This window comes from Mesoplodon bidens, assembly GCF_964165515.1.
Source record: "Mesoplodon bidens genome assembly, chromosome: 3".
Taxonomy (NCBI): Eukaryota; Metazoa; Chordata; class Mammalia; order Artiodactyla; family Ziphiidae; genus Mesoplodon; species Mesoplodon bidens.
Genome location: NC_138178.1, coordinates 176,260,413 through 176,285,402, shown reverse-complemented (window position 1 = coordinate 176,285,402; position 24,990 = coordinate 176,260,413). Strand labels below are relative to the sequence as shown.

The 24,990-nt window shown below is 54.3% G+C and overlaps 1 protein-coding gene across 3 annotated transcripts in view; it reads right to left on the bottom strand.

Moving 5' to 3' along the window:
• Window position 1: 1 nt before the first annotated feature.
• The window catches only part of TECPR2 (tectonin beta-propeller repeat containing 2), a 100,472-nt gene continuing 75,483 nt past the window's right edge, over window positions 2-24,990 (bottom strand). For all 3 annotated transcript variants that reach the window (XM_081227571.1, XM_081227572.1, XM_081227574.1), the window contains 3 exons: window positions 4,553-4,694; window positions 4,042-4,191; window positions 2-3,721 (listed from right to left, as the gene is read on the bottom strand). In XM_081227571.1, the coding sequence (XP_081083697.1) occupies window positions 3,570-3,721; window positions 4,042-4,191; window positions 4,553-4,694 (444 nt within the window). In that variant the 3' untranslated portion in view covers window positions 2-3,569. The remainder of the gene's footprint in view (window positions 3,722-4,041; window positions 4,192-4,552; window positions 4,695-24,990) is intronic.

Genomic DNA, 24,990 nt, shown 5'->3' with positions numbered 1-24,990 from the left:
GTCTTTAAAATGTGAATTTTATTTATTTTTGGAATAAATAACACATTTACATGGCTCAAATTCAAAAGATACAAAAAGGTACACACTACAGGTGACCACCTTGACCAGCTGCTTGTGTAGTGTCTTTCTGCCCCTCCTCTGCGCCTTGGAATTATGAAAAAGATTTCAAACCCACCAAAAGTTAGAAGAGTGTCCATTGGCATTATCTACCTCTCCCTGTATGTATGATCTCCTGCAAACTCACATGATCATTACCACGCCCAAGAGCTTTAACGCTGCTATGATAAAACTGCATGACAGACTGACTGCTCAGAACACATATCCCCCGGGAACACACATGCTTTGTAACAGCCGCATATACCGTTTCATGAGAGGAATGCTCCCGAAGGTCAGGTGTTTTTAGTGTTTCACAATTACAAACGATGCCGCGCTGTATGTTTAACCCTGACTTCGGATTTGTTCTTGAGGACAGGCTTCCAGAAGTAGGAGTTCCGGGGCTTGAGGGTTTTGAGGCTGCTGCTGGACTGTCGGTGGCTTTCCCAGAAGGGCTGTGCCCACGGGGGGCCCCTGCTTGCTCCATGTGCACCCCCGCCCTGGGCGCTCACTAAGCAGGGCCCTTTCATCTTTGTCCACACGTGTGTCTTCGGCGTTCCTCCGACTTGTTGCGATTATTTCCCCTTCTAATTTTATGCAGGGTTTTTAATTCACAGCATTATATATATTTTGAAGAGATCAAATCTATATAGTATTTTCCTCTGACTTTCCCCACTACTTTTGAGTTTAGAAAGTGCTTGCCATCCAGAAGTCAGATACTGTTTTTTGCCCCCTAGTTTTAAGATTCTTTAATCCACGTAATGTTTATTTTGTCTGAATGGTTCAGTAGCGGGCCGCACCAGTTAACGGTGAAGTCACCGTCCCGTCCACTCACCCGCGTGCCACCCTCACCCCGTCAGCTCCCCGTGGGCCTCGCTGGGCTGCCCGACGTCACTGGCCCTTCCGTCCACGTCCTACCTCGTTGGCTGGCCCCCGTCATCACTCCTGGCGATCCTCATCTGTTTCTTCTTCTCAAGACGAGGTGGCGTCACACAGCACAGGTCTGGAGTCCCAGCGCTCCTTGTGTTGACTTAAGCAAGTTACTTCGCCTCTCTGAGTCTCACTGGGGCTAATGGTAGTGACCTCTCAGGGCCCTACTGAGGACGTGAAGCTGCACGCATGAGAGCCTCGCCGCATATCTGGCACAGTCAAGGGGTGTGTCTGTGGCTATGAACATTGTTTTATGGATTCTTCTCTGCCTCCCCCAACAAAGAAAATCCCAGTGGGGATTTTGACAAATTGAGTGAAAGCCATAAATGCCTTTGGAAAGGACTGGTGTCTTTCTTTGCATGACGGCTGTGGTCTTCCATCAGGAATGCCGACTGCCATCCCAGTCCAGGCTCTCTTGAAGTCTTCAGTAAAGCTTGGCCAGCTCTCGACAGAGTCTGGCATTTCTTGTTCAGGGTGTTTCCTGGCACATGACGCATCCCGCTGCTGTCATGAACGTGACCTTTTTCCACGTGCTGGTTTCCACTAGGGCACTTCTGGTATCTGGTTTTGTGTCCTGGGTGGACTCAGGCCCAGGGTCTTGAGCCCTCAGAGCCTGCCCACAGCGGCACTGCAGTCTGCCTCTCGGTACGGTGTCCTCCCCAGGGCCACCTCTGCAGTGGCACTCCCCCAGGACAGCCCCCGGGCAAACTGGTCATGAAATGACATCTGCCCACACCCTGCTGGCCGTGGGGCTGGGCTAGCAACACCAGCAGCAGATTCTTCGCGGCACCAGTGGGAACAGCCTTCCTGAGTGCCTGCTCAGGGCACCTTCTCACCACTCAGACATCAGACTCGACTAGGCTCGGAAAAGTCTAGTTTATTGCACTGTCTCAAAGCACAACTAAAGAAAAAAAAAAAAAGGAAGAAAACTGTACAAAGCACTGAGGCTACAAGTAGTTTAAAAGTATCAAACTAACGAGACTGGGGTTTAATTGCACTGAAGTCCCGCGGGTTCAGGAGAGCTCTGCCGTCTGAGGAGCCGGGCAAGGCACAACATACGCAGAAGAGGAGCCTCAGCCAGCCTGGGCTCCCTCTGCTGTCACCAGACTTCTGAAAAACAAGGGTTCTACAAAAGTGAAGTAGTAAGTAAGGTCTGGGATTTCAGCATCTTGTCCTCATTTAGACCTGGAAAACCTCCATCCTCGTGGCTGGCTGCGTCCTGTCAGAGAACAAATCTTATCGCTCTTCACCTGTGGCCTGGGGGCTCCCGGACACACTTGCTTAGTAGAAAACAGGCATTGAGTAACTGGGCCCCGGGCCAAGGGCAGGCTAAAAAAAGCAGCCAGGCTGGAGTCCTTCCGTGGGGCTGCCTCCAAGAGGGAGGGGTGGCGGGCTCAGGGCGGATGCCTGGCTGGGCTGCCGAGTCCTACAGCTCCGATGCCAGCGACGAGGGTGGGCACTGCAGGCCGAGCCCATGGACTGAATTCTGACGTGGCCACAGCAGGCCCCAGTTTCAACCTTGTTGGGCACCCACCCAGATGCCCGCTGACAGTGTCTGGTTGCCACTCGCAGCCAGCAGGCAGGTCCCGTGGCTGCCCCACACACCGAGGACATGCGGGGCAGTGTCCATCCTCTGAAGCTGCAGCCGAGAACAGTGCAGGCTCAGGATAAACCAGGGGAAGGAATCAAAAGCCTTCCCCTGGTTTCAGAAAATACATTTCTCTTCTAAATTTGTAAGATCTGATTTCAAGTGAGGTATCTTATGTAGGTTTGTAATACAACAAACAAAAAAGGCAAGAATTAGTAGATTCATCCTCTGAAGGTGCTTCTGGTTTTCACGACGTCACCAGCAGCAGGGCTGAGTGTCACCCTAAGACATTCCTATGTCACTAACATGGCTAAGGTTCCCACGTCCCACCACACCTGCCTCGGATACACACGCACACTTCCGTATTCCAGGTCACCCACTGGCCTTTACTGTTCTGCTGGAGGCGAGCCCAGCCGCCTGGGAGCGGGCAGGGAGGGCGTGCGTGGCGTGTGCATGTTGCTATGCGTGTGTCCCCATCCTGGCACAGCTGGCTTCCCATCTGGTGTGGCCAGCAGGGAATGGGCGCTGGGACCTGTGTCTCAGAGAGGAGGTGGGGGGACCCTGTGGTGGAGACGAAGCCATCCCAGGAACACATTCGGCAGGTGGACGGCACTGACCTTGGGCTCCACGGGCCTGGGAGCGGTCAGTGATGGGAAGGTGACCGCAGCAGACAGCGGTAACCGTAGTGCATGCAACTGGAGCAGCCACCGTCCCACTTGGGGACGGCCTCAGCGGGAGTTCAGAGGCACTGCTGCTACAGCAACGGCTCTGGACCTCTCGGCCAAGGCTGTGGGTTCTGGAACGAGACGGAAACAAACACGGAGGAAAGCAAGAGCGGGGCGTCCGACCTGGCTAGACGTGTCTGACGAGAGCGGGCGAGGTGTGTCCAAGGGCGAGTGACTGTAAACCGCCCGTGTCCGCCACACGAGTCTCGGCGGCCTCCCCGCCGAGAGCTCCTTCAGATGACCTCCCACTCGTCGTCCAGGTCCTCGGGGTGGGGGGTGGTGGCCTGGCTGCTCGGGGCGCCGCGGGAGTGGCTGAAAGTCCTAGTCAGCCGCTGCAGGAGGGAGCCGGGGGGGCCCACTGCCCACAGCTCATCTGACAAGGTCACTGCGGGGACAAGAGCCAGCCGCACGCCCGTTACTCCCCAGCCTGGCTCCACAACTGCACGCGCGCTGCCTAGTGGTGGGGCCCCGGGCACCCCCCAACCGGCGCCTAGGCTTCCTCAGCCTTCAAGGGGGTGGCCCGGCGCCCCGTCCTCTTCCCGGGAGACCCTGGCAGAGTCTGGGCGCTGCGTGGCCCGCGGCAGGTGTGACCCTGGGATGGGCTCCTGTTTGGGTGAACCAGCCCCGTGGGAGCAGCACCGCCCCAGCCCCCCACCAGAGCCCCACTGGCGTCATCCACGGGAGCCCCGGCGCCCTGGCACCTGCCTGTGAAACACGTCACGTGCCCGGGAATCTTCTTCCAGTAGTCTCCGGCAGGGTTTCTGTCGGTGACGCCGTACCGTCGGGCGAGATCCCCGTTGGGGCAGCGGGCCCACACGGTCCTGGCGCTTAGGGCCAGCTGGCAGGCCTGCAACCCTGCAGGCAAACGGAGCGTCTGTCTGCCCTCGGCCCCGGCCGCGGAAGGGACGGACCGACCCTCCCCGCAAGCCTGCTCTCCTCCTGGCTGGGCACCGAGCGGAAGCCCAGGGAAAGGATGCCCTGTCTGCAGGGCCGGCAAGGCCGCAAGAGCCCAAGACCCGAGGACCAGAGCCCAGGCGGTCCGGAAACGGTCATCCGACAAGGAACCCCAAGGACACGGGCTGGCACTCTGCTTGTGGGGTGCCCATGCTGGGGAACACTGAGGTAGACGCTTGCTGTCACCTGCCTCAGCAGAGCCTCGGAAACAAACCAGGACCCAGTGTGGCCGCAGTGGCCACCGCCCACCCAGCGCCCCTACCTGGCACGTGCTCCCAGTCGGTCCCCACCGGCATCTCCTCGGTGATCCCAACTCGGACGTGCACGTTCCACCTGCTGTCCAGGGCCCACAGCATCTGGTCACTGGGGCTGGAGTGGACGCTGACCAGGGCGACACCGGCGGGCTGGAAGCAGGAAGGGCCTTTCCTCAGGGAAGGAGGTGGGTGCACATGATTGGGGAGGGCAGGTCCCGCACCGCCCAGGGCAGCCCAGCACAGCAGGAGCAGCGGGCAAGGGCGTGGGGGGACCAGGCCTGTCCCCAGAGCGCAGACTCACAGGGACAGAAATGCCCCGAAGACCCAGGCCGAGGGACCTCCCACCAAGCAGGGAGCCCCAACTCTTCAGTGCTGCATGTCCTGGGGAACAAAGCTGGGCCAGGTGACAGGAGAAGGAAAGGACACAGGGGGAAGACCTGCGGGACGCCGGGCCAGGAGGGCCAGGCTGCGTTAACGGGCAGCGACAGACGGCAGGTGCCGCAGGGGAAAGGGAGGAGGCCGGGGCCTGGCCTCTGAGGGTCCTCACAAGCCCCTGTTCACAGCTGCATGCTCGGAGAGAAAGCAAACGTGGCCCAGTGTTGGCAGTGGGGGACTCTGGGTGGACCTGGGGCTATGGGAGTTACTGAAATCTGCAAGTTTTCCGTTGGTCTAAAGGTTTTCAAAATGAAAAGTTAAATTTTATAAATTATAAAGGTAAAAGACACCAAAAACTGCAGTTGCCATTGAGAGCGTTGGGACAGAGGGTCCGCGGGGGGGACGTGTGTGGACCAGCCCGGGGGCTCGATCAGGGGCGGCTGGGCAGCCTGCAGAGGGTCGAGGCGGGTGTCTGTGGACATGGGTCTCCCCACTCATGCCCCCGAGCCCCCCTCTTCTGCTCTGCTTGTCATACAGACAGGGCCAGGCCGAGAGCCAGGCCGACTGTGCACAGCTGCCACAAGCTCCGCAGGAAACAGGAACCGGCAGGCGAGGAGGCCAGTGAGCCTGCTCAGCCTTGCTTTCGGGGAGGGGCGCCCTAGGCCCAGCATCCCCCCCGCTCCCCACACCACTCCAGAGAGGACGAGGGGCTGCGGGGAGCGGATGGAGGCCCTGCGATCGATCGGCACACCATGCTGGGCACAGACGCGGCTGACAGCGCCGTGTGTGCCTGTGGGAGATGCAATCAGAGCTCATGGGCTCTCTCAGCTGAGGAGCATCCTAAATGCTTTTCAGGCAAGAACATAAATACTGAAAGCGCTCTTTGCTTTCCCATGACTGGTGTGGCTGTGACTTCTTCGGCTCTACGGAGACGGGGGTCTGTGCCCCTCCCCTGGAATCCGGCCTCTCACTTCTTTGACCAAAACAACATGGCAGAAGCATCCCGCTGGCAGGGCCGAGCCTGGTCTCGAGGAGCAGGCAGCGTCAGCTTCTCCTCTCAGAGCTCAGCCGGCGTGGAGAAGTCTGCGGTGCGGAGGCCCCGCGGAGGGGAGAGAGGTGTGCGCGGCCCAGAGGCCCCGCCGCGGTGAAGCAGAGAGGAGCCGTCCATGCTGGACTCCGCCCGCATCCCAGCCCCAGAGTCCTGAGAGGTACGAGGAGTAAAGCGCTGCTCGAAGCCACAAACTTTCCAGGCAGTGGAGCAGTGGGAAGACAGAGAAGACACTGTGATGTGGAGGCAGGGAAGAGCCGGCGGGCGGGGAGAAGCCCTCGGAGGAGGAGGAGGAGGAGGAGGAGGAGGAGGAGGAGGAGGAGGGCCGGAGGAGAACCGCCACTGGGCGGCCAGGGCGGGCCGGCGCCCCTTCTCTCTCCTCTCCCTCCTCGGGTTCCTGTCATCTCCTGGACAGCTCTGAACCTGGACGCCCTCGGCCCCCCGGCCCCACTGCCCGGTTTGGGCACGGTCCTGCCTGCCACCCGCCAGTCACCAGGCTGCCCAGACACTGTGGGACCCCTCCTGCCTGCCTGCCTGCCTCGCTGCCACGTCTCCCGACTGCCCAGAGTACAGCGGGAACTCCTCGGCGTGACGCCCCTGCCTTCTCGGGGCCTCGGCCGGCCTGCCCTTCCCCCACACGCCCTTGTGTACAGGGCAGGCTGCAACCCACCCTGCACAACCCCACACAGCTCCTGGCCGGGGGAGCTACACCTGCCCGGGCTGAGCTCCCTGGATCCCAGAAGTGCTGGGGGCATGGACGCGAGGCTCCCTGCTTCCCTCTGAGACGGGGCCTGAGCCCAGCCCTTCACTTGTTCTCATCCAATAAAAGGATAGCTTTTTACTGAAGGGTCACATACCTTTAAAAAACAACAGAAATCCTAAGTGTACAGCTCGGCGGGCTTTCAGGGCATGAGCGGCAGCCGCTCCCCCCAACCCCCGCCCCCAAACTCGATGATGTCAGGACAGGACTTGAACCTCACTCCCATGGGAGGCGGTGGGAGGGGCAAGGACGTAGGCCAGTTCTCAAAGGACAGGAGAGCAGAAGCAGCTGGAATAAAAGCAGGGACGTTGCTGACTGCACATTACGAGGATGAGCAAGGCACCCGTATGGACACATCCTACGAGGGGTGTCATCCTGCAGCATTTCCCAGGCCGGGTTCCGCGGAACACCATGCCACCCCCGCAGCTCTCAGATCGGCTGCTTCCTGGACACACACCTTCCCGTGAAGCCACGCGGTCATTTGCTCAGCAAACGCTGAGCACCTCAGATGCCGGGCGCCGGGGAAACCTCCCCTGCAGACAAACCACGCACCTGTCCTCACAGAGCCTGCATTCCACTGGGGTGGGCCAGGCAAACACACCAGGGCTGCGTCGTGTGATGGGGAGAGAGGGGCCAGGGGAACACCACGGCAGTGGGGTGCGGGCGTGGCCCTTGACCCTGCCGCCCCAGCGCGGGCACGCCAGCCTGGAGGCCGGTGCGTGAGGAGGGAGCGGCGAGAAGGCAGCAGATTCCGTGCTAAGGGAGGTGTGGAGAGAGGGGTGACGTGAGTGGACCCCGCTGCTGCGAGGACCGCCCTCAGGGAGGCTGGAAGGAGCAGAGTCCCGTGCTGGAAGCTGGTGGAATAATCCAGGTGAGAGACAGCTCGGCTGGGGGCGCTGGGCAGGACCCAGGAGCCACTGTCCCCGCTCTGATTCTCAGCACGGGCTGCTCATGCTGACCACCCTGAGGGCCCAGGCCTCGGCATCTGAAATGCCCCTGGTCGCTCTGATGTCCAGTGGGGGTGGGCAGGCGGGGGCGGGGCTCTTTGAAAACACTTCAACTAACAGGATAATAAAGAAGCGGGGGGACGGGCTGGGCAGTGGTAGCAAGTGTTACTCAGAGGTCAGGAGGAACACAAAATGAGCCCATTAGCAGCCCCTGGAGGCCTGCGGAGGGGCGGTGGAGGGCACAGCCGGGGCCGTTGAGCCAGACTGCAAAGGGTTAAGAGGGGAAGAGGCCACAGGGCAGGACGAGGCTGCTGGGGCGCTACCTGGACAAGTCAGCTCACGGGGGAGGGAGGGACGCAGGGAGGCCGGCTGTTAAGGTCCCAGGAGGGGAGGAGGGGCCGCTGGGGGGTGGGGGGCAGGGAGAGGAGAAGAGGGCTTCTTCCTCAGAGACAGGTCTTGTCCCGGGAGGGCGGGAGGTGGCACAGAAGAGCTGGCAGGCGCCCCCGCCAGCCCCACACGCTGCCACCATCCTCTGGGACACTGGGTCACGGCCCTGGCAATGTTCTGCGTCTTTTCCAGGTGTCTCAGTCACCTGTGTGTCCTGAAGGACAGTCAAACAGCAGGTCCCAAGGAGTGTTTGTCTGATAAAGTGGAGAGGAAGGAGGTTCTGGAAACTTACTGACTGGTGCTTCCCCGCCCGCCCGCCAGCCAGCCAGCCAGCCAGCCACTCAGCCATCATCGACCGGTCACTGCTCACCCCGCCCACCCATCACCGCACCTGCCCACTCATGCCTCCACCGACCTCCCACCAACCCCAACCATCCAGCAGGTGTTTGGCTGAGCGCCTGCCCCGTGCCAGGCACTGTGCTGGGTGCTGGGGATCAATCTTCTTGACTCCTGGATCTTCAAGTGTGGTGAGAGACACGTCATTAATCAAAGTCACACGAGGACATGTAAGGCTGCCACAGGTAAGGGGAGCTACAGAGGTGAAGAACGTGGCGCTCTGAGAGCCCATACCTGGGGTCAGACAGGCGGGCAGGCAGGGCTGCCCTGGGAGCTGCCGGCGAGGTGAGCCTGAAGGATGACCAGGAAAGAACCAGGAGAAAAGGGCAGGGAGGCGTGTGCCGGGGAGCAAGGGCATATGCACAGGAGAGAGCGTGGCCTGAAAGGCCGGGGCTGGAGTGGGAGGGGCAGGGCCGGCCACCGCCTGCAAGGTCTGCTGGGCCCCAGGGCTCTGGGATCAGAGGTGTTCAGACAGAGAGAGGTTTGGAAATGTATCCGAGGTCTGATGGCAAGAAACAAGACGCAATGAACAAGAGGACCTCCCAGCCGAATCGAGGACTCAGTGCAGGTCAGACAGGCACACACCCTGGCCTCTGGGAGAAAAGGGGTTAAGGCGGAGGCAGTATGGAAAAGACAGGGAGATTCCATAAACGTCACCCATCCTCTGCCACCCCGAGAGCTCCTGAACTCGGCCCAAGAAATGCTGCTTCACAAAAGTCACCTGGAACAAATTCCAATGACCTTATTCCCAGAGGTCAAGCAGGGCCAAAATGCCAAGAGGGGCCGAACAGGAAGTAGCTGTGAAGACCACTCCTGCCCACAAACTGGCCATTTTCAAACTAGGAAACTCGCTCCTGCTGAACCTCAGACTCCTCCCTAGGGAAGATGGGTGGGTAAGGCCAGAGTGGTTCTCAAACCTTGGAGTCCCTGGGACTCGTGGGGGACCTTGTTAAACTGGCACATTCCTGGGCTTGGGGCCAGACCTTCCACATCAGACTTCGGGGCTGGAGCCCAGAAGTGACTAAACAAGCCCTCCTTCTGTGCGCTACCTTCTGTAAGACAGTGCTCCACACTGTGAAGTAGACAAGGCAGTACTACCCAACGTGGTCTACAGATCTCAGTGAAATCCCTACCAAAATCCCACCTGGTATTCTTACAGAAATGGAAGACCTGATCCTAAAATTCGTATGGAATTACAAGGGGCCCTGAACAGCCAAAACAATCTTGAAATAAAAAACACAGTTGGGGGCTTCCCTGGTGGCGCAGTGGTTGAGAGTCCGCCTGCCGATGCAGGGGACACGGGTTCGTGCCCCGGTCTGGGAAGATCCCACATGCCGCGGAGCAGCTGGGCCCGTGAGCCATGGCCGCTGAGCCTGCGCGTCCGGAGCCTGTGCTCCGCAACGGGAGAGGCCACAACAGTGAGAGGCCCACATACCGCAAAAAAAAAAACAAACAAAAAACACCACAGTTGGAAGACTCACACTGCCTGATTTCAAAACTATTATAAAGCTACAGTAATCAAACAGTGTGATACTGACATAAGGATAGACATGTAAATCAGTGGAATAGAATTGAGAGTTCAGAAATAAATCTATACAGCCAAGTAATTTTTGACAAGGTTGCCAAGATCATTCAATGAGAAAAGAGTAGTCTTCAACAAATGATGCTAGGAAAACTGGACAGCACACACATAAGGGAATGAGGCTGGACCCTTAACTCACATGGTATATAAAATTAACTTGATATGGATCAAAAATAAACGTAAGGGCTTCCTTGATGGCACAGTGGTTAAGAATCCTCCTGCCAATGCAGGGGACACGGGTTCGAGCCCTGGTCCGGGAAGATCCCACATGCCGCGGAGCAACTAAGCCTGTGCGCCACAACTACTGAGCCTGCACTCTAGAGGCCACGAGCCACAACTACTGAGCCCACGTGCCACAACTACTGAAGCCCAAGTGCCTAGAGTCCGTGCTCTGCAACAAGAGAAGCCACCACAATGAGAAGCCTGCACACCGCAACGAAGAGTAGCTCCCGCTCGCCACAACTAGAGAAAGCTCATGCGCAGCAACGAAAACCAAAATTGCAGCCAATAAATAAATAAATTAATTAATATAAGAGCTAAATCTGGCAATGGTTTCTTAGATATGGCACCAATAACAAAAGAGATAAATTGGACCTCATCAAAATTAAAAAGTTTTGTACATCAAAGGACACCATAAAGAAAGTGAAAAAACCCATAGAATAGGAGAAAATATCTCCAAATCATACATCTGATCAAAGGTCTAGTATCTAGAATTAAAAACTCTTTAGGGGCTTCCCTGATGGCGCAGTGGTTGAGAGTCTGCCTGCCTATGCAGGAGACAGGGGTTCGTGCCCCAGTCCGGGAAGATCCCACATGCCGCAGAGCGGCTAGGCCCGTGAGCCATGGCCACTGAGCCTGCGCGTCCAGAGCCTGTGCTCTGCAACGGGAGAGGCCACAACAGTGAGAGGCCCGCGCACCGCAAAAAAAAAAAAAAACAACTCTTTAAAAATCCAACAACAACAAAAATAAAATAAAATCCAATAACAAAAAGACAACTGGGGCTTCCTGGTGGCGCAGTGGTTGAGAGTCCGCCTGCCGATGCAGGGGACATGGGTTCGTGCCCTGGTCCGGGAGGATCCCACATGTCGCGGAGCGGCTGGGCCCGTGAGCCATGGCCACTGGGCCTGCGCGTCCGGAGCCTGTGCTCCGCAACGGGAGAGGCCACAACAGTGAGAGGCCCGCGTACCGCCAAAAAAAAAAAAGAAAAAAAGACAACTGAACTTTAGAAAGGTCAAAGGACTTGAATGGACATTTCTCTGAAGACGTACACATGGCCAACAAACATATGAAAAGATGTTCGACGTCATTAGTCATTAGGGAGATATAAATGAAAACCACAGTGAGGCATCATTTCACACCCACTAGGATGGCTAAAAAAAGAAAATGGAAAACATGTATTGGTAAGGATATGGAGAAACAGGAAGTCTCATATATGCTGCTGCGGGTGTCAAATGGTGCAGCTGTTGTGGGAAACAGTTTGGCAGTTCCTCCAAGGTTAAACATAGAATTACCATACGACCCAGAAATCCCACTCCTAGATATATACCTAAGGAATTGGAACAGATGTTCAAACAGAAGCTACAGAATGTTCATGACAACACTCTTAACAACAGCCAAAAAGCGGAAACCACCCAAATGTCCACCAACTGATGAGTGGGTAAACAAAATGTGGTCTTATCCATACAATGGAATAGCATTCAGCAATAAAAAGGAATGAGGGGCTTCCCTGGTGTCGCAGTGGTTGAGAGTCCGCCTGCCGATGCAGGGGACGCGGGTTCATGCCCCGGTCCAGGAAGATCCCACATGCCGCGGAGTGGCTGGGCCCGTGAGCCACGGCCACTGAGCCTGCGTCCGGAGCCTGTGCTCCGCAACGGGAGAGGCCACAACAGTGAGAGGCCCGCGTACAGGAAAAAAAAAAAAAAGGAATGAAGTACTGATACTGATACAACATGGATGAACCTCAAAAACATGATGCTCGGGGCTTCCCTGGTGGCCTAGTGGTTAAGAATGTCTTGCAATACAGGGGACACCGGTACAATCCCTGGTTGGGGAACTAAGATCCCACATGCCGTAAGGCAACTAAGTCCATGCCTCTCAACTAGAGAGCCAACGAAAGATCCCATGTGCCACAACTAAGACCCGACGCAGCCAATAAATAAATAAATATTTTTTAAAAAAATGATGCTCAGTGAACGAAGCCAAACACAAGAGGCCACATATTGTGTGACTCCATTTATATGAAACATCCAAAAGAGAAAAATCCATACAGAGAGAAGGCAGATTAGTGGTTGCCAGGGGTTGGGGAGGCGGGAGGAACGGAGAGGGACTGCTACTGGGTGCAGGGCTTCCTTCTGGGATGATGAAACTGCTCTGCAATCACACAGTGATAAAAGTTACACAACGTTGTGAATGCCCTGAATGCCACTGATGGTAAATTTTATGTATGTGTATTTTATCACATTTTTTTTTCTTTTAAATAAATTTATTTACTTATTTATTTTTGGCTGTGTTGGGTCTTCGTTGCTGTGCTGGACTTTCTCTAATTGCTGCGAGTGGGGACTACTCTTTGTTGCGGTGCGCGGGCTTCTCACTGCGGTGGCTTCTCTTATTGCGGAGCACGGGCTCTAGGCGCGTGGGCTCAGTAGTTGTGGCGCGTGGGCTCAGTAGTTGTGGAATGCAGGCTCAGTAGTTGTGGCATGCAGGCTCAGTAGTTGTGGCTCACGGGCTCTAGAGTGCAGGCTCAGTAGTTGTGGAGCACAGGCTTAGCTGCTCCACGGCATGTGGGATCTTCCCGGACCAGGGCTTGAACCCGTGTCCCCAGCATCGGCAGGTGGATTCTTTTTTTTTTTTTTTTTTTCTTTTTGCGGTATGCGGGCCTCTCACTGTTGTGGCCTCTCCCGCTGCGGAGCACAGGCTCCGGACGCGCAGGCCCAGCGGCCATGGCTCACGGGCCCAGCCGCTCCGCGGCATATGGGATCCTCCCAGACCGGGGCACGAACCCGTATCCCCTGCATCGGCAGGCGGACTCTCAACCACTGCGCCACCAGGGAGGCCCCAAGCAGGTGGATTCTTAACCACTGTGCCACCAGGGAAGCCCCTACCACAATTTTTTAAAAAACAAAAAGTAGACAGGCCTTGGTTGTGACAATGTACTATCGTTTTGCAAGATGTCATCACTGGGGGAGACTGGTACACAGGGTCTCTATTATTTCCTACAAATGCATGTGAATCTGCAGTTTTCACAATAAAAATCTCAATGAGAAAAAGAACCAGGCAGCCTAGAATTTTGGTTTATTCATATTCAAAACTTCATAAAAATGAAAAAAAGAAAGAAGAAGGATGCAATTTGTAAAATGGAATAAATAAGGAATTTAAGATTTAAAATCATTTGGAAATGCTAAAAAATTATGTATAATCTTGGTGTGCTTCCAAAGTCTGTGAGACAGTATGTGTGTGTGTACGTGTGCAAGTGTGTGAGTGTGTGTGAGTGTGCGCCTGTTTCTGCTTATTTTTAAGTGTCCTTTAAAGATGAGCTGCAGTGCGGGTGATGGGGAGGGAGCCACACCCCCTTTCTGGAAGCACCCAGATCACAGCCACCAACCTGCTTTGATATTTACAAATCAAAGGGGCTGCTCGACTGTAAACACCCCATGTTCTCAAAAGATAAGCACTTGTTACTCATTATTATGAACAAGTAACACCAGTGTTACAGGACACACCATTACTCTCTCCCATTAACTGAGAGACTCTCCACAATTAACAAACTGAGATGTTGAAGTTAAGGGGTGAAGTTTCCACGGGATGGACTGCTCCCAAACCGGGACTCCAAAGGCTCTGCTGCTGTGCACACCGGCCTGGGGGCCCAGAGTGACCGTTCTCAGGTTAAGGGATTCATCTTAGCTGCCAGATGCAGCGAAAATACAGCTGAGTTTAGATAACATGAACTGGAAATGTGACAGGTTCTGTGTTTCCTGGAATCAAGACAAGCTTGTTTTCGAGTTACATGCAGTACTTGTTAACTCTGACTCCAAGCTTCTCGTCTCGTATATTCCCCCAAGAATTCGGACTACAGTCACTAAGTTAGCTGTGGTAAGACCACACGCTCTGAAGACCACACATACAGATGGCCAAAAAGCACATGAAAAGATGCTAAAAATCACTAATTATTAGAGAAATGCAAATCAACACGACCATGAGGTATCACCTCACACCAGTCAGAATGGCCATCATCAAAAAGTCTATAAACAATAAATGCTGGAGAAGGTGTGGAGAAAAGGGAACCCTCCTACACTGTTGGTGGGAATGTAAATTGGTGCAGCCACTATGGAGAACCGTATGGAGGTTCCTCAGAAAACTAAAAGCAGAACTACCATATGACCCAGCAATCCCACTCCTAGGCATATCTGGAGAAAACCATAATTTGAAAGGATGCATGCACCCCAGTGTTCACTGCAGCACTATTTATAATAGTCAGGACATGGAAGCAACCTAAATTTCTCTGTCCATTGACAGAGAAATGGATAAAGAAGATGTGGTACATATATACAATGGAATGTTACTCAGCCATAAAAAAAGAACAAAATAATGTCATTTGCAGCAACATGGATGGACCTAGAGATTGTCATACTGAGTGAAGTATGTCAGACACAGAAAGACAAATATCATATGATATCACTTATATGTGGAATCTAAAAAAAGGACGCACATGAACTTAATTACAAAATAGAAATAGAGTCACAGATGTAGAAAACAAACTTGTGGTTACCAGGGGATGGGGGGAGGGATAAATTGGGAGATGGGGATGGACATATACACACGACCATATATAACATAGATAACTAACAAGGACCGACCGCATAGCACAGGGAGCTCTACTCAATACTCTGTAATGGCCTATATGGGAATAGAATCTAAAAAAGAGTGGATATATGTGTATGTATAACTGATTCACTTTGCTGTACAGCAGAAACTAACACAGCATTGTAAATCAACTATACTCCAATAAAAAAAAAAAAAGACCACACACTCATAGGATAAATGACTCTGGTAATCACAGACAATGGAGAGATAACAGCTGATGGCTCTGGTCACCGGTCACCCGCCCCTCCACTGGTGGCAGCTGAGGCAGGCAGAAGTGTGCAACCTAGAGGTCGTCCACCCCTCCCTCAGCTATTTTCACTAACATTGGTTTTCTACCCAATTTCGTAAGACTGCAAGCTTGGTCCCTGTGGTGTGTGGCCTCAATTGCTTCAGGGGCCTCTGAACTGGTCTCCATCCTACCTGGGGCTGCAGGATAATCTGCATTGGGCATGTAACTGTCTTGCACCGTTGGCCATGGTCCCTGCTACCTGCAGGGTAACCCCCGCCCCCCATAGCCCCGCACCCTCTCCCAGCAGCACCCCCTTTCTGGCCTCACGGTTGGCCAGGCCCAACAGCGCTGGGCTTTGGTTCTAAGCAAACAGGACTTTGCACCCCACCTCTGGATTCCCCTTTGCAAGGCTGCTGCTAAAACCCTCCCTGCTCACAAACTGCCTGCTTCACTGGCCTCCTGAAGGACCCCTTGCCCCATCTCCCAGCCCGAAAGGGCCCCATCCAGGCTCATCCCACCAGGCCATCCCCAGTGTGCCTCCCATACCCCACTCCCCCAGGGGCTGGGCACTCGGAATCCGTCACGCTTTTCCATTTTCACAGCCCGCAAAGCTCCAAGCGTGGCTAGTCTCACAGAGCCTCTGCTCAAGAAACCCTCATGCAACTAGTGTGTCGGGGGGCAGCAAGGCTCAGGAACCCCACGGGAGGAGAGGGAGGGCAGCACAACCAACTCCAGCTCAAGAGAAAACACAGCCTCTTACTAAAGAGCTCTGGCTTTTCTGAATCAAGGGCTCACCAAAACCGATTTGGGGCTGGAAGGGATGCAGGAGACCGGCTAAGCCCAACCCCCTCGTATCCTGGGTGAGAAAACTGACAAAACTCAGGCTGAGAAGTGAGGGTCCTGCCCATGGCTCTGGGGCTCAGACCAGAGTTCTCCAGACTTGTAGCAGACTAAGCCTTTGTCCCAAGGAACACACACACACACACACACACACACACACTTCCCTCAGCCAGAATGTGAATAAATCCAGGAGAAAAGAAAAAAAATTGAAAATTTTGCAGCCAAAGGTGATGTTTATCTAGACAGATCCTTCTGGTATGGACTTTATGTGACCTTGGATAAAATTCAGCAGGAATGTTTCAGGAACACCAAGGTGGATGAATCGGAGAGCCTGCAGAGCAGCACAGACCCCACCGCGAAGACGCCTCCTGGAGAGAAGCCCTAACCCCGCATGGTGGCCAGCCGCGCTTTCTTGATCCCCTCCCTCCCCCTCCAGGCTGTGCCCTCCCTCTGTCCTAATGAACCCTGAATCCACCTAACATTTGTGACACGCGGTGAACTCTGCCTTTCCTTGAGGATCTGGGGTCTGGACTGAGCACCCCGAGGCTGCTGTAGGGAAGCCCTCAGGCCGTCCCTGGGCACGTGGCCCCAGAGCTGTTGCCCTTGCTGAGGTCCGTCTGGTCGTTTTAGTTCTTCCGCGCTTCCTCCTGTAGGGGGTCCTCGAGCTGCCTCTGGTCTATTCCTTCTCATTTCACATAAGCTTCAAACCTGGACACCAGCGTTAACAGCCTGTATTTAAAGTACCAGCAGGCTCTCAGACACTTTGGCCTTCAACTCAGCGTGTGACCCGGGGCAGATCCCCTCCTCCTTGGGCTCTGGAGGACGAGCAGGTGGTCTGCGAGGCTCCCCTACCAGGTTTTCACGCTCTGAGTCTGGGACACGGCAGTTCTGGCTGCCCTGGGCCTGCCGTGCCGCCCAGTGGTCTCCCCTGAGGCCTGCGAGCCCCGCTCTGCGCGCTGCCTTGGACCCCTGTGGCAGGCACCCAGGGCAGGTGCACGGGAGCAGCTCGGCTAGTACTGGTGGAACACGTTTGGCTGAAGTATAGGATTTTATCTGGAGAATGAGTTGCACTGCGAAAACTGCTGACCCAGCTGAGTGAGGCCACCAGATGCCGGGCTCTTCTGGATGGGAGCAAAGTTCCTCTGCTGCTTTCTTCCTCTAGTTGGCCGCCTGCAAAGCCAGAGGACCTCCCCCCTGGGGATTCCTGCGCCGGCTCCTGCAATCTCCTCGGCCCCCGCATCTGGTCTGAATCCAGCAAGACACAGCATCTGCTAATTGCAGGGGGATGTGCTAAAGAAAAACACTCAGAAACAGGTTTCCTGGGCAGCTGTTCCGTTCCGTTCTTCCTGAGCAGGGGCCGGTGAGGTCGGCCGTGATCGCTCTTTCTGTTCACCACCGGGGAGTGGACCCCAGCCCGGACGACTGTGCCCGCGGTCAGCGGCAGGGCTCCAGCGTTGCTGTGATATGATACGAGGCCTGCAGAAACTCTATCCTAGGGCGCAGGTGCCTCCAAGAGCTTCTCACATTCAGCTGCTCAACTGAATGCCTGGTGCTGAGGCCCTGCTCACCGGCTGCTGCCCAGGCAGCTTGGGGCTGGCCATCCAGAGCAGCAAAGCCCAGAAGGGAAAGGTCCCTGGAGGTGACCCTGTGGTTTGCTCCCCTGGGACCGCATGCAGACCCTTCCTGGTACTCGCACACACCTGTCAGCTGGGACAGATCCCTGGGTGTTTGTTTTAACCTCTGGGTCATCAGGTGTTAGAGACTGGTGAGCGGACTGCTGTAGGGCTGGGGAGGCCCATCCGTACCCTGGCGGCCCTGGACTGGGGGTCACAGCCTTCCGGAATGAGAAGAAAGGTTTAGGATCAAATACCCCAGGGAAGGCTAATGTTTCTTAGGAACAGGGCTTGAGGGGATGAAAGCTCAAAACAACAGGTGTTCAAATGGAGCCATGGGAAAAAAGGTGACGTGGGGAAAAAAGTAAAGAAGTGGCAGAAAACCAATTGCCCTCAGAGTGGGGCCGCTCCGTCCAACAGCGTTAGACTCCATTTTTGGAGGTCTTCTCCCTCACCTGCAGGCAGCACCACTGTGTTCGTCAACGACTCAGTGTATAACAGAGAGCTCCACCGATACGTCGACACCACTCAGAGACGCGCAGAGGATCAAAGGGAAATGGACAGGAGGGAGGGGGCATCCTCTGAGGAGCCCTACCACGAGTGTGGAGTTGGAAGGGAGGACCTGCACCATGGCTCTCAGCACTGGGTGTGTGTCCGAATCACCTGCAGAGCTCTGAAAAGCCCACAGCCTCCTGGGCAATGATAACAGAAGGAACACACGCATCTATCCTTGCAGTCCCTTCTGAAAGAAACAACACTACAGCGAGAGTGGAAGAGGTTTTTTTTTGTTTGTTTAAGTTCAAATCTCACAAGACAAGAGGAGAAAACTGCCACACAACTTTGGAGGCTGGAAAGTGGAGAATGAGCAGGAAAGGACTCAGCAGCTGAGAGCAGGGACCCCCCAGCAAACCGCGCAGCCCGATCACCACGCAGAGACCACAGCCAGCAAGTCTCACGCACGCTCAGGGGCCCCAGCCATGCTTGTGGGCCCCCTGCTTACACCAAGGTCACCAACGTCTATGGAAAGCCTCTGCGTGGAGAAGACAGCGGAGAGACAGAAAACAGGCAACTCAAGGGACACGGAGACCACGCATGGGAAGAAACTTCAAAAACATCCTTGAGGGCAAGAGAAGACTCGACCACTGTGAAACAGCAAAAGGAGCGTCCAGAAATTTAAAATATAATCACAGAGGAATTCCCTGGCGGTCCAGTGATGAGGACTCCATGCTCTCACTCCCGAGGGCCTGGGTTCAACCCCTGGTCAGGGAACTAAGATCCCACAAGCCTCACAGTGTGGCCAAAAAAAAAAAAAAAAAAAAGTGTATGTTTGTGTGTGTGTGTGTGTGTATGTATGTGTGTGTGTATATTTTTATAGAAATAACCCAATAGGGGGATTGCAGGATAAAGAAGATAAAAACATAAAGAGAAAGAAAATAGGAGAGAAAAGGTAAGAAAAGTAGAGACCACTTTAGGAAGTCCACAGTACGAAAGCAGGACGCCCAGAAAGAGCACACAGAGATGGGAGGGGCAGGGGCCAGAAGGTGACTGCCAGCATGGGAACAGGACACATCCCAAAACAAACGCCGTGAGCTCCAGGCTGAAAGGGCTCCTGGCACGAGGATAAAACAGGCTCCCCCAGGCACACATCACTCTCTGCTCTCAGAACGCTGGGAACAAACAGATCTTACAAACTTCCAGAGAGAAAAAGCAGGTCAAATATCAAGGATCAGGTATCAGAATGGCTTCAAACTTCTCAACAGCAATACTGGACACCAGGAGATGACAGAAGAAGACCTTAAAATTCTAAAGGAAGTCTATTTCCAACCTAGGCTGCTATACTCATACAAGGTCAAGGATGAATGTGGGCAAAGACTTTCAGACACACAATGCGTCCAAAAGTTACCTCTACAAACCCTGCTCAGGAACCGACCGGAGGATAAACTCCACCAAAAAAAGAGAAAGAGGAAGACACAGGATCCAGGAGAGAAGGGATCCAAAGCACGAGCGAGGCAAAGGGGGCCCAGGAAGACAGAGTGATCAGGCCAGAGGGCCGGCCAAAGCATCCAGGACAGATGACTCCAAGAAGAATGGGATGGAGCCCACATGTCCAAGTGTACGGAAGGGAAATGGACACAGCTGGCAGGGAGAGTCTGGGGTTGAATATGTAAAACACAGAAAACCAGATGGGAAAAAAAGACAACGATCGAGCCCAGGGAAAACAGAGAGTCGTGCGGACAAGCAAACAGAGTGCAGTTTACTGCCCGGCTCAGCTCTGAAGGGCGTGCTCCCCATCACAGCACCGCAGCTCCCGAGGATGGAGGCAGGGAGACGGGCGCACGGCTGGGGGGACAGGCACCCTTCCCTTCCAGCAGGAGTCAACCGAAAACCCCTAGAGCTAGAAGGATAGAGACACAGCTCCCTAGGAAGTTACTCAGGGAGATGACGCCAAAAGAAAGGAGTTCTCTAGACGGGGGACGAGGGGCGGGGAGACGCGTTTCCTGTAGCACACCTGTAGAACCAGCTGACGTGCAACCTGTGTAGTTACGTGTGTGACTCTGATTAAAATAAGAACCAACCAACCAAGATGCCTGAGCCCCATCCCGCTGAGCTGATCTCCAGGGGAGGGACCCAGGCCTGGACATTCTCAGCAAGTACCTCAGCCGGTCCCCAGGTGGATGTGGATTCTTCACTTAACTGGTCAGGAGATGAAGGGCCAGTGAGTTTGGACAACTTGCCCAAGGTCATTTGGTCTCATATGGAAAAAAATAACTTTTAGTTCAGGTTCTTTTGACTTCAAATAGCAGACTCTGACACTGGAGGTCCTGGCTGGCAGAGCCCCAGGGGCCGCTGTGGCCCCGAGCACTGTCCCCTGCTGCTGAGGGGGAAATGCCGCCACACCTTCCCGCCATGTCAGCGAGACCTGACGGGTCAGCAACAGAGCTGGCAGGCACAACGGGGGCAGCCGGTCTCGTCACCGAGAGAAGGCCTGGACCCCAACACACACTGGCTTCCTGCGCCCCAAACATTTGGCGTCGGGGTCCCCACTCACCTGCCACCCCAGCCCTGCGTCTCACAGACATGCACTCTGGATCCAGGGAGCCAGGCCGAAGAGTTTCATGGCTCACTGCAGGCCTTCCTCACCTAGAGCCTGTCGCGCCCCAGCCGTCGGGGACACCCACTGCCCCTGGAGTCAACGGCAAACTCTCCAGGCCAAGGGCCAACCCCCCCAGAACCTGAGCCCAAGGACCTCTTGAGTGTCCCCTGTCACATGATGCCCGTCCTGCATCCTACCCTCCTAGAGGGTCTTGCCGGGTTCGACTAGGATTTAGAGCCGAGAGGCACAAGAAACTGATGTCTCACCAGGCTCGGGATGGTCCCCAAGAATGGACTGTCCCCAACAATGAACTGTCCTGCCCAAAGCACCACGGAGCAGCACTTTTCCCTACTCAGAAACACTGGGCCAAATGAATTATTTGCTGGCCAGTGGAAGTGCCCACTGGGTCTGCCAGGCCCAGTTCAAGGACTACATCGTCCACAGGAGCCAGAGCTGGCAACCCTTGGTGACCTGGGTTTCCTTCCTGGCTGCTACCCTGACCTACTGACCCCTCTGCCTTTGGTCACTTAGCCTTCATCTCCCTCCAGGGACGGCCTCCCTCACCCCTGCTCCCCTGCAGCGCCCAGCACAGCCCCATGCACTCTCGCATTCCTTTAAACTTTTTTACTGTCTGATACATTTTAAATAGCTCTACAGGGCTATGACTCACATATAATAAAACGCACACATTTAAAGCGTACGATCTGTGGGAGCTCCCTGGCGGTCCAGTGGTTAGAACTCGGCATTTTCACTGCTGGGACCTGGGTTCAATCCCTGGCTGGGGAACTAAGATTCTACAAACCGCGTGGTGCAGCCAAGAAAAAAAGCGGGGGGGGGGGTACAATTTGACCCTCGCTGCCATATGCCTGCACTGCTGACACCACCCCGCACCCTCCTTCGTGACCCCTTCCAATCCTGCTGCCCTCACAGGTGCCCGAGCAACCACTGCTCTCTGGAACTACAGATGAGTCAGCGTTCTCTAAATCTCATGTAAATTAATCATTATAATATGTATTATTTTTCCACCTGACTTCTTCACTCAACACAATTATTTCATCAAGTTCGGGATATTTTCAGCCATATTTCCTCAAGTATTTTTCCTGTCACCTCCCCCTCTCTTCTTTGGAACTCTGACTACATTTATATTAGGCCATGGGAAGTTGTCCTGTGCTCACTCATGCCCTGCATGTTTTTTCCAGTCTCTTTTCTCCCTGTTTCAGTTTGGAAGCTTTTTATCACTGTGTCTTCGAGCTCACCACTCTTTTCTCCTGCAATGTCTACACTGCCGCTGATCTCGTCCAGGGTATTTGCATCTCAGGGATTACAACTTTTATCCCTGAAAGTTTGATTTGGGTCTTTTTTATGGCTCCCATTTTTCTACCTAACGTGTGCCATCTTGCCCCAGCTTCTAGAACATAAAGGATAAAGCCATAACAACTGTTGTAATGCCCTGCCTATGCATTTCATTTATTTATTTATTTTTGGGCGGCACCGCGTGGCTTGCAGGATCTTAGCTCCCCAACCAGGGATTGAATCCGGGCCCTCGGCAATGAAAGCACCAAGTCTTAACCCCTGGACCGCCAGGGAAGTCCCCAGCCGTGATTATTATAATAACCGTCATTGTGATAATCTGCTAAGCAGACTCTTCATAAGGGCGGGTGCCACCCCTGCTTCACTCCCCTACGCAGCCTCACTGTCTGAACTGGAAACAGTCAAGCTTCCACTGTCATAAACAGCATAAAAACAAAGAGCTTTGGGAACATTTCTGATTATTTCCCAAGACTGATTCTTATTAGATCATTCAGTTATGAACTTACTCCATAAGTAATATAAGTTCATTGCAAGATATTCACAAAATAGAAGTGAATTAAAGGAAGAAAAACAATCAGCCACAACAGCACCACACAGCTATAACCACTGCTATCATTTTGCTGTATATCTTTATAGATTTTTTTCAATGTACACACAATTTAAAAAAAATATTTACTTATTTTTGGCTGTGTCGGGTCTTACTTGCGGCACATGGGATCTTCTGTTGTGGCGCGTGGGCTCTTTGTTGCGGCACGCAGGATCCAGAGCACGTGGGCTCTGTAGTTGCAGCACACAGGCTCTCTAGTTGTGGCCCGCAGGCTCCATAGTTGTGGCACACAGGCCCACTTGCCCCATGGCACGTGAGATCTTAGTTCCCTGACCAGGGATCAAACCCACGTCCCCTGCACTGGAAGGCGGATTCTTAACCATTGGACCACCACGGAAGTCCCGAACATAATTTTATTTTTTTTTAAACATAAACAGAATCATCAGACATACTTGGTAACTGACATTTTTATTCTCCATGGGAAGAAAACCTCCTCTGGGAAGCATCGTGGAGGGGATGTCACTGCCTGTGCTGCACGCATCCTGCAGAACTCAACTTGGGCCTCAGCATGAACCCCTGGCAACATCCTCAGGAGCAGGGACCTCCTAGACACTAAGCATGTAACTGGCAACGCTGTTCCCTTTCTCTTATTAAAGAACCGGGACTGTCAGACGCGACTGTGTCTCACGTGTGGCACACGGAGCTCTGAGCTCCCTGTCCCGGGTGCCGTGTCGCGTCTCCGTGTGGTCTCGCTCACCGGGACGTGGGGAGGGATGTGGTGCCCCGAATGCAGGGAGAGGAAGCTGGTTTAACTGCCCCCGAGGTCTGGTACTTTTATGTCAGGAGGGAGCACGATCTTCAGAACACCCCAAAATTCTTAGAAGCAGGCGGCTGGTTGGACCTGCGGAGCTGGGCTTCAGGGTGTGGGTGCCCCGCTCCTTCTGCCATCTCCATCCCGTGTCTGTGACCTATGCCAGCCGCGGAGGAAGTATGAGCAGCATCCAGGGTCGCCCAGAGCCGCCCTGGACGGGAGCAGAGAGTGAGAGCAGCTCTCCCTGCGCCCTGCGTGCTGCCGGTGTCCCAAGACGAGTCAATGGAAGGCCCAGCAGGGGTGGGGGACTTCTCTAACCCTAACGCCTCTCCAGCGCAAGCCTTCCTGACGCTAGCTGTGAACTTCTCTAAAGATCTGGATGTGTAAAGCAGCATCGAGTTCTGTGCCCACTGGCAGCATCTGCGAGCATGGCATTCTCATGGGATTACCTGTTACCATGTTTGCATATTTATTTTGTTTTTTTGGTTTTTTTTTTGCGGTACGCGGGCCTCTCACTGTTGTGGCCTCTCCCGTTGCGGAGCACAGGCTCCGGACGCGCAGGCTCAGCGGCCATGGTTCATGGGCCCAGCCGCTCCGTGGCATGTGGGATCCTCCCGGACCGGGGCACGAACCCGTGTCCCCTGCATCGGCAGGCGGACTCTCAACCACTGCGCCACCAGGGAAGCCCTATTTTGTTTTTTTTCTGTTCATATAGCTAAAAATACCCAAAGCAGCTGAGTTTAAAGTAAGTTTTTAAGTGTTCGTTTGGCCATTTACCAGTCATATTAGTCTTAGTTTTCCTAGTTTCTCTCTTTTCCAGGAGAAGCTATAATCCAGGCAGAGTAAACGACCCCGGAGACCAGATGGGCCAGTCCACACAGGAAGAGGCAGCTGGAGGCTCCCCTATGGGAGGTCAGGACACTGGGCGGGCTAGGGAAGAGCAGGGGCTGCTCTGGAGGCAGAGGGGGCAAAGGGAGGGCAGAGAGGGTCCTCTGAAGGAAGAGGCGGGGCCGGGGCGGGTGGGGCTAGCTGGACGAGCCTCGTCCCCTCGGGCACACAGTGCCCCCAGTGCAGCGAAATCACAGCATCAACTGTGCTCGCTTTACACACACCTCTACCACGGACAGAAAATTCTCCCACTGAAGCAGCAAACTCCAAAGAAAAGATGCTAAACACAACTATAAATATTTTCTCCAATCCTTCCAAACGTTAGCAAGTCTGAAAACTGAGTCATTCGTTTTCAGTACTTTGTTAAAACTTCACCCCAAAACTCCTACAGGAGGGATGTTTTACCAGAGAAGAGAAAGAGACACAGAAATAGAGAAACCGCTGCTAATTTCAGAAGATCCCTGTGGCTTCACCTCTCTATGCCCTTTAGCATCTGTTACCGCTTCCGTTTGCTTCAGCTGCACACATCCTACTTGTAGACCAGGATGTGCATGTCCAAGAAGAAATAAAACAAACTAGAAAGAGGTCGAGGACTTCCCTGGTGGTGCAGTGGTGAAGAATCCACCTGCCAATGCAGCAGACACGGGTTCAAGCCCTGGTCCGGGAAGATCTCACATGCCACGGAGAACTAAGCCCATGCGCCACAACTACTGAGCCCCTGTGCCACAACTACTGAAGCCTGCGCTCCGCAACAAGAG